This window comes from Gymnoscopelus microlampas, assembly GCF_963454915.1.
Source record: "Gymnoscopelus microlampas genome assembly, chromosome: 24".
In the NCBI taxonomy this organism is placed as follows: domain Eukaryota; kingdom Metazoa; phylum Chordata; class Actinopteri; order Myctophiformes; family Myctophidae; genus Gymnoscopelus; species Gymnoscopelus microlampas.
This window is the reverse complement of record NC_139961.1, coordinates 1621720-1636719: the sequence shown is the minus strand read 5'-3', so window position 1 is coordinate 1636719 and position 15000 is coordinate 1621720. Positions and strand designations below refer to the sequence as shown.

The 15000-nt window shown below is 42.3% G+C and overlaps 1 protein-coding gene across 4 annotated transcripts in view; it reads right to left on the bottom strand.

The window, feature by feature from the left end:
- LOC311041151 (sorting nexin-9-like) overlaps positions 1-13170 on the bottom strand; it is a 47393-nt gene extending 34223 nt beyond the window's left edge. For all 4 annotated transcript variants that reach the window (XM_084051664.1, XM_084051665.1, XM_084051666.1 and 1 more), the window contains exons 1-4: positions 12849-13170; positions 7635-7721; positions 2657-2731; positions 1552-1617 (exon numbers count right to left, since the gene is read on the bottom strand). In XM_084051664.1, coding sequence (XP_083907790.1) covers positions 1552-1617; positions 2657-2731; positions 7635-7721; positions 12849-12863 — 243 coding nt within the window. In that variant the 5' untranslated portion in view covers positions 12864-13170. The remainder of the gene's footprint in view (positions 1-1551; positions 1618-2656; positions 2732-7634; positions 7722-12848) is intronic.
- Positions 13171-15000: the final 1830 nt, after the last annotated feature.

The following is a 15000-nucleotide window of genomic DNA, read 5'->3' as shown; positions in this document are numbered from 1 at the left end:
GATTTTTCAAAAACAAAAACAAAAAAAAACAAGCTCATAGCGCGGCACTCGGTGCCGCACTATGAGCTTGTAGATCTGCTATTTTTGAATAGCCGAAGAAATCTAAAGTGACACAGATGCGTTCCAGGTCTTAATGGGTCATTTATAATAGTGACCGTCATCACATGAATGCAGTCATACCTTAATGAGGATACAGTTGGCCCTCATTTATTAATTGAGTGTAAAAAAATGGCTTATTTTTTAGCCCAGGGTTACCTTACACCAGCGTCCAGGTGACATTTATCAAGCCAATCCTAACGTACGTTTGGTCTGTCCTTTGATAAAGCTTAAATGTTCTAGAAAACGCCCCGATTTTACGACATGAAGAACCAGAATACGACCTTTAAGTCAAACATTTTAGTACTTTTTCCACCACAGATGAAGAATAATAGAGCACCGAAGTCTGACGCAATTTACACATCCTTGGCTTGTCTACCTGGGTCGCGGTTTTCCACCCCCATTCTGAATCCACATAGACGTCTTTAATATCGCGTCAAATAAGAACTGTGTTCCAAAAATAAACAAATGACCCCGGCGGTTTGACTCTTATGGATGTGAAGCATCAACTGACGGTGAGAAAACGATAATGTTACTTCCGCCGAATTAGTTACATTTTCGCCAGAAACAGACTGTATCAAATATAAGTGACTGACTATCATAAACGATACAGAACCTCCTCCCTGACAGTGGCGCCGAGACATTTTGTTTATTTTTGGACCACAATTCTTATATGAGACGATTCTATGATGACCCAATGTTATTCTCCATAGAGAAATGACTTTACCAACCTGGGGATGAACGAGTGACGTCAGGACTTCGGTGGTCTATAAGGCAGGGGTTTTCAACCAGTGGTCCGGGGACCACCAGTGGTCCTTGAGGGGGTTCCAGGGGGTCCCCAGCCAAATTAATAGTTAGCAACCAAATTGACCCTTATATGTCTGTAACTCTGAGAGTGTACAAATGGAACCAAATGGACCCTAACGGGTCCATTTGGTTCCATTTGTACACTCTCAGAGTTAAATGAACACTGATGATGGTGATACAGTGTAGATTGGGACCCCCAAAAAATCTAAATGGTTGAGTCCCTGGCATATCTTTTCAAATGGGGTCCCTGGGCTAATATTTGTCAATTTGGGGGTCCTTGATGCGAAAAAGGTTGAAAACCCCTGCTATAAGTCATTCTAATGACATTGCTTTGGTTCCACGTTAGTCTGCTTCTGAGCGGACGTGACTTTGAGCTTCAAACCATCCGTCAAAATTCACGGTCAAAAACAGATGAAAGAATCAGACTCTTAACGTGGAAAAGTGCCTAAATGCTGATTTTAAGGACAAAATGAGTGCGTAAACGTGCTTAGTGAATGAGGCCCAATGTGTGTACAGTACGTGTGTGTGTGTGTGTGTGTGTGTGTGTGTGTGTGTGTGTGTGTGTGTGTGTGTGTGTGTGTGTGTGTGTGTGTGTGTGTGTGTGTGTGTGTGTGTGTGTGTGTGTGTAAGAGAGAGAATGTGTGTTACCTGTGTGTGGTTGTTGCTTGCAGCGGAGGTGAGGGAATCAGGATAGCTTGTTGCTGTACTGTTGACCTGCACACACACACACACACACACACACACACACACACACACACACACACACACACACACACACGTATGTAACATAAGATCATTCATATATCATTTATTTTCAGGAATAATTCATTTGTTTTGCATTAATACAATGCAGGGAGTGTGTTTAAGTGTTGACATGTTCATGTCAAGGACCCCCAAATGAATATGTATTTGGTCTCCAGGTGACAGTGAAGTGACAAAATGAAAATAAAAAGACCATTACTGCGTCAAAGGTAATCAACAAACTATATAAACTGGTCAAACATTGGCCAAATTGTCAAATAATATAAGAAAGAGGCGACAATTTTGAAAATAGCAGATCTACAAGCTCACAACGTGTCGCTCTGTTTTCATGTTTCACTCACGTTTCACTCATGTTGATATATTTAAAAAAAAAAAGCAGAAATAGCTGTTCTACAACCTAAGCTTGTAGATCATTTCTACATGTATTAAATTATTAAATATGTACATTTTTGTATTTATTTGTACACTTAAGCTATTTGTCATATATGGTCTGTGCAATTTTTGATTAGGAAGCCTAAAAGGCAAACAGAAATATTATTTGTATTCATGTGTTCAATGGCCAAACACACAATTTGAGTGACAATTAATAGTCAACTTAAATGTGTAATGGTGAAGCCCTACAGTATCTGAAGTCACGCATATTGTCGTCCCGGAAGGGAGAACAGCCCGTCCCGTCCCGTCCCGTCCCGGGGAAATGGACGGGCCGTTAATAACTCTATGGACGAGGGGCCTGACCGTAACAGCTTCAGGAAGACCCCTGCTTTGTGTACTGTGTGTTTGCTGTTTGTATTCCTTCTAAACTTCCCAAATGATACTCAGCGCCAGCGGTGAGACAAACATACCATGGTTTATTGTCAACACTTTGGTCGGCTGGTTGTGTCACCATGTTTTGAAATGCATCCGCCATAGCTCCCGTTTGTCGCCGTTAGCGACAGCACGCTAGTGCAAACCGCTGACCGTTAACGCACACACACACACACACACACATTACCTGCAGGTAATCTTCAGGGACCAGTCCTGTCTCTCCTCTGCTGTTCTGAGCTTCAATCCACCCTCCTCCTACAGCCTGCGCGCGCACGCACACACACACACACACACACACACACACACACACACACACACACACACACACACACACACACACACACACACACACACACACACACACACACACACACACACACACACACACACACACACACACACACACACACACACACACACACACACACACACACACACACACACACACACACACACAAAGAGAAGCCATATGTATGTTTATACATTTTTTGTCCCTTTTATTTTACACCTTTCATTAGAGACACAGACAGACAGAGAGATACTTAAAATGACCTTTTTCCCTATGTATGAGTCACCCCATAGAGACGTGAATTCATGGATATTTGTTTAGTTTTTGTCTCATTCCTAAGACAATAATATGAAGACCAGCAGCGGTTCTGGTAAGAGACACAAAGAGTCTCCTTTGTGTCGGAACCGCTGACTACCGGTCCGCTGGTCATCACATTATTGGGTTAGGAATGAGACAAAAACAAACAAATATTCATGAATTCACGTCTCCATGGGGTGACTAATTGATATGAAAGTATGTTTTTATGGGGTGAACTATCCCTTTAATGTGTTTGTTTGTCTGTGTCTCAGTCACATGGACTGCTTGTGACTGAATAAAGACATGGGACTGGGTAAAAAGGGGGGGGGGTTGGGGGGGGGGGTGGGGGGGGGGGGGGTGTATAATAAGAGCATTCAGATGACAGAAAAGGTTGAATGACTTTAGAACACAGTGACATTACTGTAAAGTCAACATAATGATGTTTGGTGGTGAATCATGTTTTTTTAGGGTCAAACTCTGACTGATAAACTGTTCCCCTTATTTCATCTTTCCATCCAACCTTTTGATTGAAAGTGTTATTAGGCAAAAGAATGTACAACAGCACAGTTACATTTATAATACTTTTGTCTAAAAGGTCCGACCAAAAAAGTCCTTGCGGACTCGTTTCCGTTGAGGTCCTTGGTATTAATTTCATAGACATATGTAATAGCAACCAAATAGTTCAAATCAACATGAAAATACAGAGAAAAAATACCACTATGTACAAAAAAAAAAGCATGAAAAAAAAATATATATACAAAAAAAGGGGGGGGGGGGTCGTCTGTCTACCGGGAAACTGGTACTAGCTCCTCCAGAAAGATGAGTTTTTAGGGCTGTTTTAAATGAGCCCATGCAGCGAATTCTTTGAGGGATGGGGTTGGACTATTCCATACCTTGGTGGCCGTGCTGTAGAAGGAGAATTTATTTATCTATTTTATCAGCTCAAAGCTCACAGTCAGTGGTGGAAAAAGTACTACATTGTTGTACTTAAGTAAAGGTAAGTAAAGGTCAGAGATTCAGAATTTACTTGAGTAAAAGTACAAAAGTATTGGTATCAAAATGTACTTAAAGTACCAAAAGCAGAAGGTACCCATTATGCAGAATGTCCCCGTTTCACAAGTTTTCAAATGTATAAAAATCTTTTGGAAAATAGCAGATCTACAAGCTCTCAATGTGACGCATTGACAGCTTGTAGATCGGCTGTTTTCAAATGGACGAAATGTATGTATAGGGCTGAAGTGGTTAATGTATGATTATTTGTAATAATAATCAAAATCTACAAAGTAACTACCGTAGTTACTAAAGCTGTCAAATAATTGTAGTGGAGTAAAAGTATGATATTTGCCTCTGAGATGTAGTGGAGTAGAAGTAAAAGTTCTGAAAATTGTAAATACACCTCCAGTAAAGTAAAACTACCTCAACATTTTACTTAATTGCAATACTTGAGTAAATGTACTTAAGTTAACTTTACACCACTGCAACGCTTGCCTTGCAAAGCTTGTCAATCTGCTGTGTTTGATATTTTAGAGAGATCTTTGAAAGTAGAAGTTCTGAGTCGTGGGTTTCTAGAAGTCACGGTTAGTATGACCTCCTGAGCACGGCCTACATACATGACACAACACTGATGTTGGCTTACAAAAAAACACACAAAGGCACGACAGAGACCCTGATCTAACCCTACACAACCCATACATGGGCAACTGGCGGCCCGGGGGCCACGTGCGGCCCCCACCTTCACTTAATGCGGCCCCCACCTTCACTTAATGCGGCCCACAGGTTAATCAGAATAGTGATATATTATTGATTTCAGCTGTTATGATTCCTAACTATGACCCGCTTTAATGACTTCAGTCTATATTAGTAGCTTAATGACTAGTATTAACATTCTATTGTCTTTTTTTTATGTCCAATGTGTTTGTATTGAAGTTCATAAAGTTAACAATGCATTTGAAATTAAACGAAATTGTTACTTTTCAGGATTCTAATTCAAAAGTAGAAAAAATAGCAGATCTACAAGCTCAAAACGCGTCGCCCTGCGACGCGTTTTGAGCTTGTAGATCTGCTATTTTTGCTACTTTTGTGTGACATAGAATGACGGCAAGTACGGCATTTATTTACGGAAAAATACGGAGATAAGAGTTGTCTGCCCGACAGTATGTACAATGTGTCCCTCAGGAGTGAGTGTGGAAATATGTAGTGGCCCTCTGCATCACCCCTGCTACAACCCCTCCCTCTCTCTCCAAATCCAGAACTATGAATTATATTCAGTGTAACACTAAGCCTGTCACGATTATTACATACTTGTCTAATCGCCATGAGTCGAGATCATCAAAATGATTTTTGCATAATCGTCGTAATTGTTTTTTTCATGTTGAAAAATGTTCAAACCTTTTCAAACATGAATAAAGAATAAGCGAAAATAGCTGACATGACAATGAATGGTCAACTTAACATGTAATCGTGACAGTATACCGCACGGCTCCTCTTGCAGGGGAAACGGGCCAATAGATGACATTTAGAGAATGTATTATTTCCTCTTCCCTGACAGAACAATATCCCATCTCTCATGGTTCCTACTTTGAAACGCACACACGCACGCACAAATTTACACCCTCAACCCATAATAAGGGTTGTAATCAATTAATACTATTAGTTAATGGTTCTCAAACATGTTTTTTAAATGTATTTCAAGGACCCCCATAACAGATGAAACCAAATGGACCCTCTCTGGTCCATTTGGTTTCATGTGTACACTCTCAGAGTCACAGACCTGTAAGGGTCCATTTAGAACCCCCTCAAGGAACCCCGAGGGTCCCTAGACCACACTTTGAGAACCACTGAGATACATTATTATCAAAAAAAAACATAGAAAATAAATGATATTATTATTTTTATTTTGCTTTATATTGATTGATTCATTTTCATGAAAATGTGAGGCCAATATTTGTTAGACATTTATTAACGCTGTATATTTTTTATGTACCGTAGGCCTATTGTCTGCTTTATTTATTCCAATATGTATACACAAATCCACTGTAGGTGGCGCCGCCATTGCTGCCGCTGCGGTTCTGTCCGTCTGCTCACGTTACTCTTTACCTGCTTGGCTGTTGGAACAGCCATAAACTACACAGGTTCATCCCCATTCTCTGTGCATCTTTGTAAAGTTAGTGTTAGTAAAAGTTAGTAAAAAGCAGGTAAAAGAGTAACGTGAGCAGTCAGTGACTGCATCTGAATGACAACAGCAGCAGCAGCAGCTGATCGAGTCTGACACCGCAGCAATGGCGGCGCCACCTACAGGGCAGCGCTCCGTGGATTTGTGTATAGCCTATGACAGGGGTCTTCAACAGGGGGTCCGGGACCCCTAGGGGGTCCTCAGAGTTGCTACATGGGGTCCGCCAAATCTCTTTGTGATAGGATCATTGTTTTTTACATTAACCACTTGAACCCTAACATCCCTTTTCTAAGGACAACTTTAGCCGAAAATACCCGATCTACAAGCTCACAACGCCTCGCAGCGCGAGGCGTTGTGAGCTTGTAGATCGGGTATTTTCGGCAAAGAGGGGAAAAAAGAGCAGACTAAGTACAGAGTGAAAGAGTGAAAGCATTGACGGTTTAAGTCGTTAAATGTCTGAAAATACATATTAACATGAATACAACATCTATGAAAAGCTGTAATCTGCAACACAAGTTTATGTAATATATGGGGGTCCCTGCTTCATCTCTCTCTCAGTTAGGAGGTCCTTGGCCTGAAAAGGTTGAAGACCCCTGGCCTATGATGTTTAAATAATCTCATTTATACTGCTATTGCACATAAAATAAACAAGATTTGTAATAATGATGTGTTGCATTAATATGAATTGATTGATGTATTTATTAATAGATTATGTTATGACACAGTAGACATTTGTACATGTTGTTGTAAAACGGTGCGTTGTCTTCAAAGTGTGTCACATTATTTCCTCTCCCCTTAGAATCACAGTAAGTCTCCTACTTCTAAACGCTATCAGTGTTCACACAGACACACACACGAGTCCTATCTTTAATGTTATCTGTGTGTGTATTTAAGAACAGTGTGTGTGTGTGTGTGTGTGTGTGTGTGTGTGTGTGTGTGTGTGTGTGTGTGTGTGTGTGTGTGTGTGTGTGTGTGTGTGTGTGTGTGTGTGTGTGTGTGTGTGTGTGTACATTTAGATAACATTAAAGTAGGAATCATGCACCCCACACCTTCAAACACCTCAAGGATAACATTACAGTTACTAAGCGGTCTTAATCTCATGTACAACACACTGAATGTTATTATTCTGCACCTTAAAGGAGTAGTTCACCCAAAAAATGACTTATTTTCTATCAATTACACACAACATGAAGCCTTTGAATTCATGGAGATTTTGTCATGTTTTTGTGGCATTCCTGAGACAATAATGTGATGACAGCTGGTCATCAATGACTATGAGTTATCCTATGACTTCTGGAGAACAGTAGACCCGGAAATAACGTACGTGTGTGTGTGTGTGTGTGTGTGTGTGTGTGTGTGTGTGTGTGTGTGTGTGTGTGTGTGTGTGTGTGTGTGTGTGTGTGTTACCTGGTTCAGTACTGTAACGGTTTCTCCCTCTCTCACTGTCAGCTCGTTGTTGCCCGGCTCTGCCGTGAAGTCGTACAACGCCAGTGCCTGAGACACACACGCACACGCACACGCACACACACACACACACATTACATATAATGCAGACATTTAGTAAGTGTTCTTAACCAGAGTTACATTAAACAAGGTAAACACATACATCACATGACAGACACACAGTGTAGTGTCTCAGTAAACTATAGGATCACACAGTAAACCAAGAACCTAGTATCCTACCTATTAGTGATGCGCGGGTCGGGTTTTTTCATGACCCGCCCCGCCCCGCCCCGCCCCGCCACGGAACCCAACCCGCCTCAACCCGCCCCGCGAACCCATATATAAATCTATGGCTCAACCCGCCCCGCGATTTCTTTTTAATTCTGTAAAATCATGGTTAGAAAATAATCCCCAAGTGTATTCAAACTGTTTTATTGTTATTATTCTTATTCTTATTAGGAATAAAGACAAAACAAGAGCATGTGATTTTTTATTTATTTTTTGCGTGTGAGAGCGGCTGACCCGCTCACCCGCAGCCCGCACAATTGCCTCTGAAATTCTGACTCGACCCACCCGCGGGTCCCGTGGGTTACGGGTCAACACGCGCATCACTACTACCTATAGTTTAGATGTTATCTAAATAACGATATGTACATGTGAAACTATAGAGGACAACATGCAGGTAAACAACCAACCTAGCAGCACGCACACACACACACACGTGCACGCACACACACACACACACACACACACACACACACACACACACACACACACGGTGTATACTGTAAGGTATTACCTTACAGTATTACCCTTTTCAACATATATAGAAATTGGCCTTAAGGGTGGGTGTGTGTGTGTGTGTGTGTGTGTGTGTGTGTGTGTGTGTGTGTGTGTGTGTGTGTCATAACAGTGTGTGGTAACATGATAATGTTGTAACTGGTGTTGCAGGGCTGATTCTGTTGTTTGCTTAGGGTGACTTAAGAAGACGCGCGCGCACACACACACACACACACACACACACACACACACACACACACACACACACACACACACACACACACACACACACACACACACACACACACACACACACACACACACACACACACACACACACACACACACACACACACACACACACACACACACACACGGCTGTGTGTTGTGTGGTGGTGCAGTGTGCAGAGACAGAGACACATTACTGATGTCTCACCTCCAATGTTTTCAGATCCATATTTTAACGTATTGTTTTAACTTTAAAACGGTCAAAACGTTGTAACTAAATACATGTTCCACTGGGAGCTACAATGTGTGAACTTCCCTTCCTTTCTTTCTAACTGTAAAACCACTCATACAGAGTCTGGATGAAGAACGTAGAGTGTCTCATAATTAATATCAGGTGTGAGTGGAGGATGGGAATCACACAGGTGAATGAAAACAACACCTATAGTTGCAACTGTAACCACTTACAACTTTACTTGCAAGATCTACAAGCTCACTGTGAGCTTGTAGATCGGCTATTTTCGGCAAAGAGAGGGGAAAAAACGAGCAGACTCAAAGCAGCTTTAAATCTGCAACACACGTTTATGCAATATATAGTTGGGGGGGGGGGGGTCCCTGCTTCATGTCTCTCTCAGAGAGGGGGTCCTTGGGCTGAATACATATTGTGGACCCCCAGCGCCAGAGAGAGTGTGGAGGGCAGAGATTCAGGAGTCCTGAGTTAGTGTAAGACCAGTGGTAACCTGTGGGTCTGGACTCCCAGGGGGGGTCCCCACATGATTTTGAGGGGGTCCCCAGATGACAGTAAAGTGAAAAAACAATGAATATCCTATCTAAAAAACATAAACAACAAATCAACAAACTATACTATAAAAACTGGTCAAACATTTGGCCAAATGGTCAAATAGTATAAGAAAGAGGCAAACATTGTGAAAAAAGCAGATCTACAAGCTCACAACGCCTGCCGTTGTGAGCTTGTAGATCTGCTATTTTCACAATATTTATCTGTGGAACCGAGTCAAACTAAATGTAATGCCTCAACTCCTACAATTCCAGTTCAAATATGGTCATTTTGGGGGGTCCTCAGTTCAAATATGATCATTTTGGGGGGTCCTCAGTTCAAATATGATCATTTTGGGGGGTCCTCAGTTCAAATATGATCATTTTGGGGGGGTCACGGCCTGAAAAGGTCAAGCAACTAGTTGTGTTTCTGTGTGATCTTAAACATGACTCCATAAACAGACACCATGTTAATAAACAAAACCATTATTCTGCCCTTATGTTTGAATCACACGCTGCTGACTGTGGCTTACAAGACACAATGCTGATAGTGTACAAGATATGTGTGTGTGTGTGTGTGTGTGTGTGTGTGTGTGTGTGTGTGTGTGTGTGTGTGTGTGTGTGTGTGTGTGTGTGTGTGTGTGTGTGTGTGTGTGTGTGTGTGTGTGTGTGTGTGTGTGTGTGTGTGTGCGCGCGCACTGAGGCCCAGAGGAAAGATCTGGTTATCCGGGATTTTTACATCTTTGACCTATAGGAAGCCTGCACGCGCACACACACACACACACACACACACATCCTGTCATGTGAGTGATCAAACTGTCTAGTATCATTTCCTTCTGTTTTGGTCAGAATTGTATTGTTAGGAACGATCACTTCTTAAAGGGATACGAGACACAAAGAGTCTCCTTTGTGTCTCGTACCGGAGCCGCTCCCGGTCATCTAGGAAGGCCTTAAGATCTAACACGTCATCTAGGACAGTGGTTCTCAAACTTTTTCATGTCAAGGACCCCCAAATTGACACATATTAGCCCACGGACCCCCATTTGAAAAGATACGCCAGGGACCCCAATAAGAGAAGGTTTTTTTTTTACGGCTCTAGCAGTGATTCTCAACCATTTTAATTTCAAGGACCCCCAGTTTGACATGCATTAGGGCTACAGACCCCCATTTAATGGCATTTCTATCTCTGGGACCCCATTTCATATCGTGAAATCAATGTTAATTTAACTCTGAGAGTGTACAAATGGAACCAAATGGACCCTAACGGGTCCATTTGGTTCCATTTGTACACTCTCAGAGTTACAGACCCATAAGGGTCCATTTGGTTCCATTTGTACACTCTCAGAGTTACAGACCCATAAGGGTCCATTTGGTTCCGTACTATCCATCATTTAGCTGGGGACCCCCTGGAACCCCCTCAAGTACCCCTGGGGGTCCCCGGACCCCACTTTGAGAACCACTGATCTAGGAGAAGGCCAAACCGTACCAATGCAACAAGTCGCAACTCCTTGCAACAGAACGGTTTTAAGGTCAAACGCACCAACGCAACTCCTTGCAACTGTTGCGTTGCATGTTGCATGTTGCAAGGAGTTGCATGGGAGTTGGTGGGCTTAAAGGGATAGTTCACCCCCAAAATGACTTTTTTTCTATGGATCACACCCAGGGGTGCAATGCTCACTGGACGGCCGGAACCTATTTGATCAGGAGCACACGCAGGCACACGCATAGATTTAATTAAAACTACTTTAAATTCACACCTCAACAAAGTTTTCAAAGGCTCCTGACTCACACCTAGTGAATTAACATAGGAATAAGCCTATAGATGCATATCAATTGTCCATTGTATGACTTGCAGTGTAGGTGTTAAGCGACGTGCGCGTCACGTCATTGAAATAGAGTGCAAGAACCATACCAAATGAGCATTGCATGCCTGATCACACCCCCCATGGAGACTTTAATTCATGGAGATTTGTTTTGTTTGTTTTCGTCTCATTCCTGAGACAATCTTCTGATGAGCGGGTGTATTTCCGGGTGGGAGAATACAAAGAGTCAACTTAGTGTCAGACATTAGCATCTTTCTGCCGGTCATCAAACTATTGTCTCAGGAATGAGACAAAAACACACAACCTACATGAGTTCAAGGCTTCATGGGGTGTGTGTGATCCATAGAAAATAAGTCATTTTTTGGGGGTGAACTATCCCTTTAAGAATAGATGTAGCATCATTCATTGAGCAGGGGGTCCCATACAAGCACACACAACTACACACAACTACACAATATAAACTGAAGACACACAACTACACACAATATAAACTAAAGACACAAGTACTGTATATAGCTATCTGTGTCTCTCTGTCTGTCTGTCTGTCTGTCTGTCTGTCTGTCTGTCTGTCTGTCCCTCTGTTTGTCTGTCTGTCTGTCTGTCTGTCTGTCCGTCTGTCCGTCTGTCTGTCTGTCTGTCTGTCAGTCCCTCTGTTTGTCTGTCTGTCTGTCTGTCTGTCTGTCTGTCTGTCCGTCTGTCCGTCTGTCCGTCTGTCTGTCTGTCTGTCTGTCTGTCTGTCAGTCCCTCTGTTTGTCTGTCTGTCTGTCTGTCTGTCTGTCTGTCTGTCTGTCTGTCTGTTTGTCTCATATCAATGCTAGTTTTCAAACAGCTGTAGCTGTAGTATACAACCCTCGTAGACGTATTTATGATTCTGACGTTTTCAATCTAGTAGAGTTGTATGTACCCCGTAGACACTCCAAACATGTACACATTGAAAATAAAGGTGCTTACCCCCACGCCCCAAATGTTAACTGTCTCTACGGGGTAATAGTTTAATGTAATAATCCATATATTTCAATAAAGAAGTGTTTTAATGCCGTCTGTGCGTCTGTGGCCGATTCTGTCGGAAGTTCCCAACGGGCGGTAGTGACGCGCCCCATCTGGTGAACCCCAGAATTGCACTCAATGTAAACAGGAAGTAAACGAGGGTGAAAAAATGGCGTTCGGCCACAGACGGCATTAAAACACTTCTTTATGGAAAGATATGGATTATTACATTAAACTACTACCCCGTAGAAGTAGTTAACATTTGAGGGGTGGGGTTAAGCACCTTTATTTTCAATGTGTACATGTTTGGAGTGTCTACGGGGTATAGTGTTGAAAGTCTCTGTGTCCATGGGGGGTGAACCCTACAACTCTACTAGATCGAAAACGTCAGAATCATAAATACGTCTATCTATATAGGTTGTATTCTACAGCTATAACAGCTACAGAGAGACACTCACACACAGAGAGAGAGAGAGAGAGAGAGAGAGAGAGAGAGAGAGAGAGAGAGAGAGAGAGAGAGAGAGAGACATTTACAGACACATATAAACATAAACATAAATCGTTCACATTATAAAGAGCTTCTTACCTTCATGGTCGCCATGGTCTGTGTTGTTGCTCTGACATAAGTTAACACACACACACACACACACACACACACACACACACACACACACACACACACACACACACACACACACACACACGCCCTGTGTGTGTCTACATCAGCAAAGTAAACAAACACTGTGTTGTTTGTTAGTTGTTGTGTTGTTGTTGTGTGTCTCTGATGGTAAACCAGTCTCTACACTAAACAGATAGATAGTTAGTTAAGCTAGTAGATACTGCAGCAGTAGATAGCAGTAGATAGATACTGTAGTAATAAAGTGTTTAAGGTAGTAGTTTTAGTTGTCCTGTAGTCTCTCTGCTCTCTGACAGTCTGAACTGTGGACGGTGTTGCCAGATTCTGTGAGAGAAACAAGCAACCAGGTCTGGAAAAAACAGCCCAAAAGAAAGCCCAAAAGAAGCGACTATAACATATACATCAGCTATTTGGAAAATAGCAGATCTACAAGCTCACAACGCGTCGCATCGTGACGCGTTGTGAGCTTGTAGATCTGCTATTTTCAAATTAAAATCTTGCTGGGGGGAAATTATAATAAGCAGATCTGGCAACCCTGAACTGTGGGGTTTCCAGCCCCGCCCACAGAAATACGGTCCAACCAGACCTGACCAACCAGGATCAAGTTGCTCTGGATGACGTCACTGATCCGGTCTGTGTCTGTATACCGGATACGGAAACGGTTCTTACATGTGTGTGTGTGTGTGTGTGTGTGTGTGTGTGTGTGTGTGTGTGTGTGTGTGTGTGTGTGTGTGTGTGTGTGTGTGTGTGTGTGTGTGTGTGTGTGTGTGTGTGTGTGTGTGTGTGTGTGTGTGCGTGGGAAAAGACCGGATACAGTAGGCGGGCTCTAGACCGGATCACACCAGTTGGTTCACAATAGAACCCGGTCTTCCCACGGGGTGGAACGCCTGGTGACGCGAGGCTTACGGCGGAACGGTGAAGCTCCCCGCCGCCTCGTGGTCACAGCTGGGACCGCAGCACTTCAGCGTTTAAAAAAACGCTACTGCGCATGCTTTTATGTTTTTTTATATATATATAGACATATACCATAACATATATATAGTTATATATAAATGACCATCAACAATAAATGCAGTTATTTATAATAAAGGTATTCAACATAAACTCATCTCCATCACCACAGACAGACTTCGTACATTATTATTTAACGTTCACATTTCAAATATAAAGTGCTGACCCAACGGGCACAGATGTAGCAAGTTGAGCCGCAAAATATCTAAATACCTGTATATTCCATATTGTTCAATAAAAAGCTTTTTAATCTGATCGCCAGCCATTTTCTCCGATGCTTTCGACTATGCGACATTACCGGTCGGGGGGTGTATTGCACCCTGATGCACTACAAAAAAGATAATAATAATATATTTTTTAAATTAAATATTGAACAATAGACCCCTTAACAGACGACGTCATACTGGCTGCGTGCAGCCAGTATGCGCGCAACGAAACCCATTATATCAGGTCTCGTTAGGACGCGTCTCACTAGCCAACACACACAAGAGGGGGTTGGGGTGTGCTGAAACCAGTGCACCCCGAAACAGGTTGGGAATTGATTGCGTGAAACAATCACCTGTGCGTCCAGGCTCAATGTTAGTAAACAAATAATTGGTCTATACGGGAGATACGGGCACTTATCGTTGGCCGGTTCAACTTGTAACATCCGTGGCATGAGGTCAACACTTTATATTAGAAATGTGAACGTTTATATACATGTGAGAGTACAGTAAATGTAAAATAATCAAAAACAAGGAACAAGTGGGTCCATGACTGTCTTGGTATGACAGTCATGTTTCAGGGCATCGTTGCCTCCACAGGCTGTGCTTTGAGTCGCATTGTGATGCAAAATGTGTTGATAGCGCCCTCTGGTGGGTGATATACCAAAGTGTAGGTAATTTATGAACGTATGTTAGCTTTATTTTATCTTCATGCTGTTATTATGTGTTTTACATGTTTTATTGTTGTATTAAAAAATAGAAGATTATTTAACACAACTGTCGATTGAAATAAAGAAAGTTTTACAACAAATACAGGACTTGTTTTTAGTTAAAACACTTGAGAAGCTAGTCGGCTAGCTAAGTGGCTAGCCGGCTAGCGGATGTCA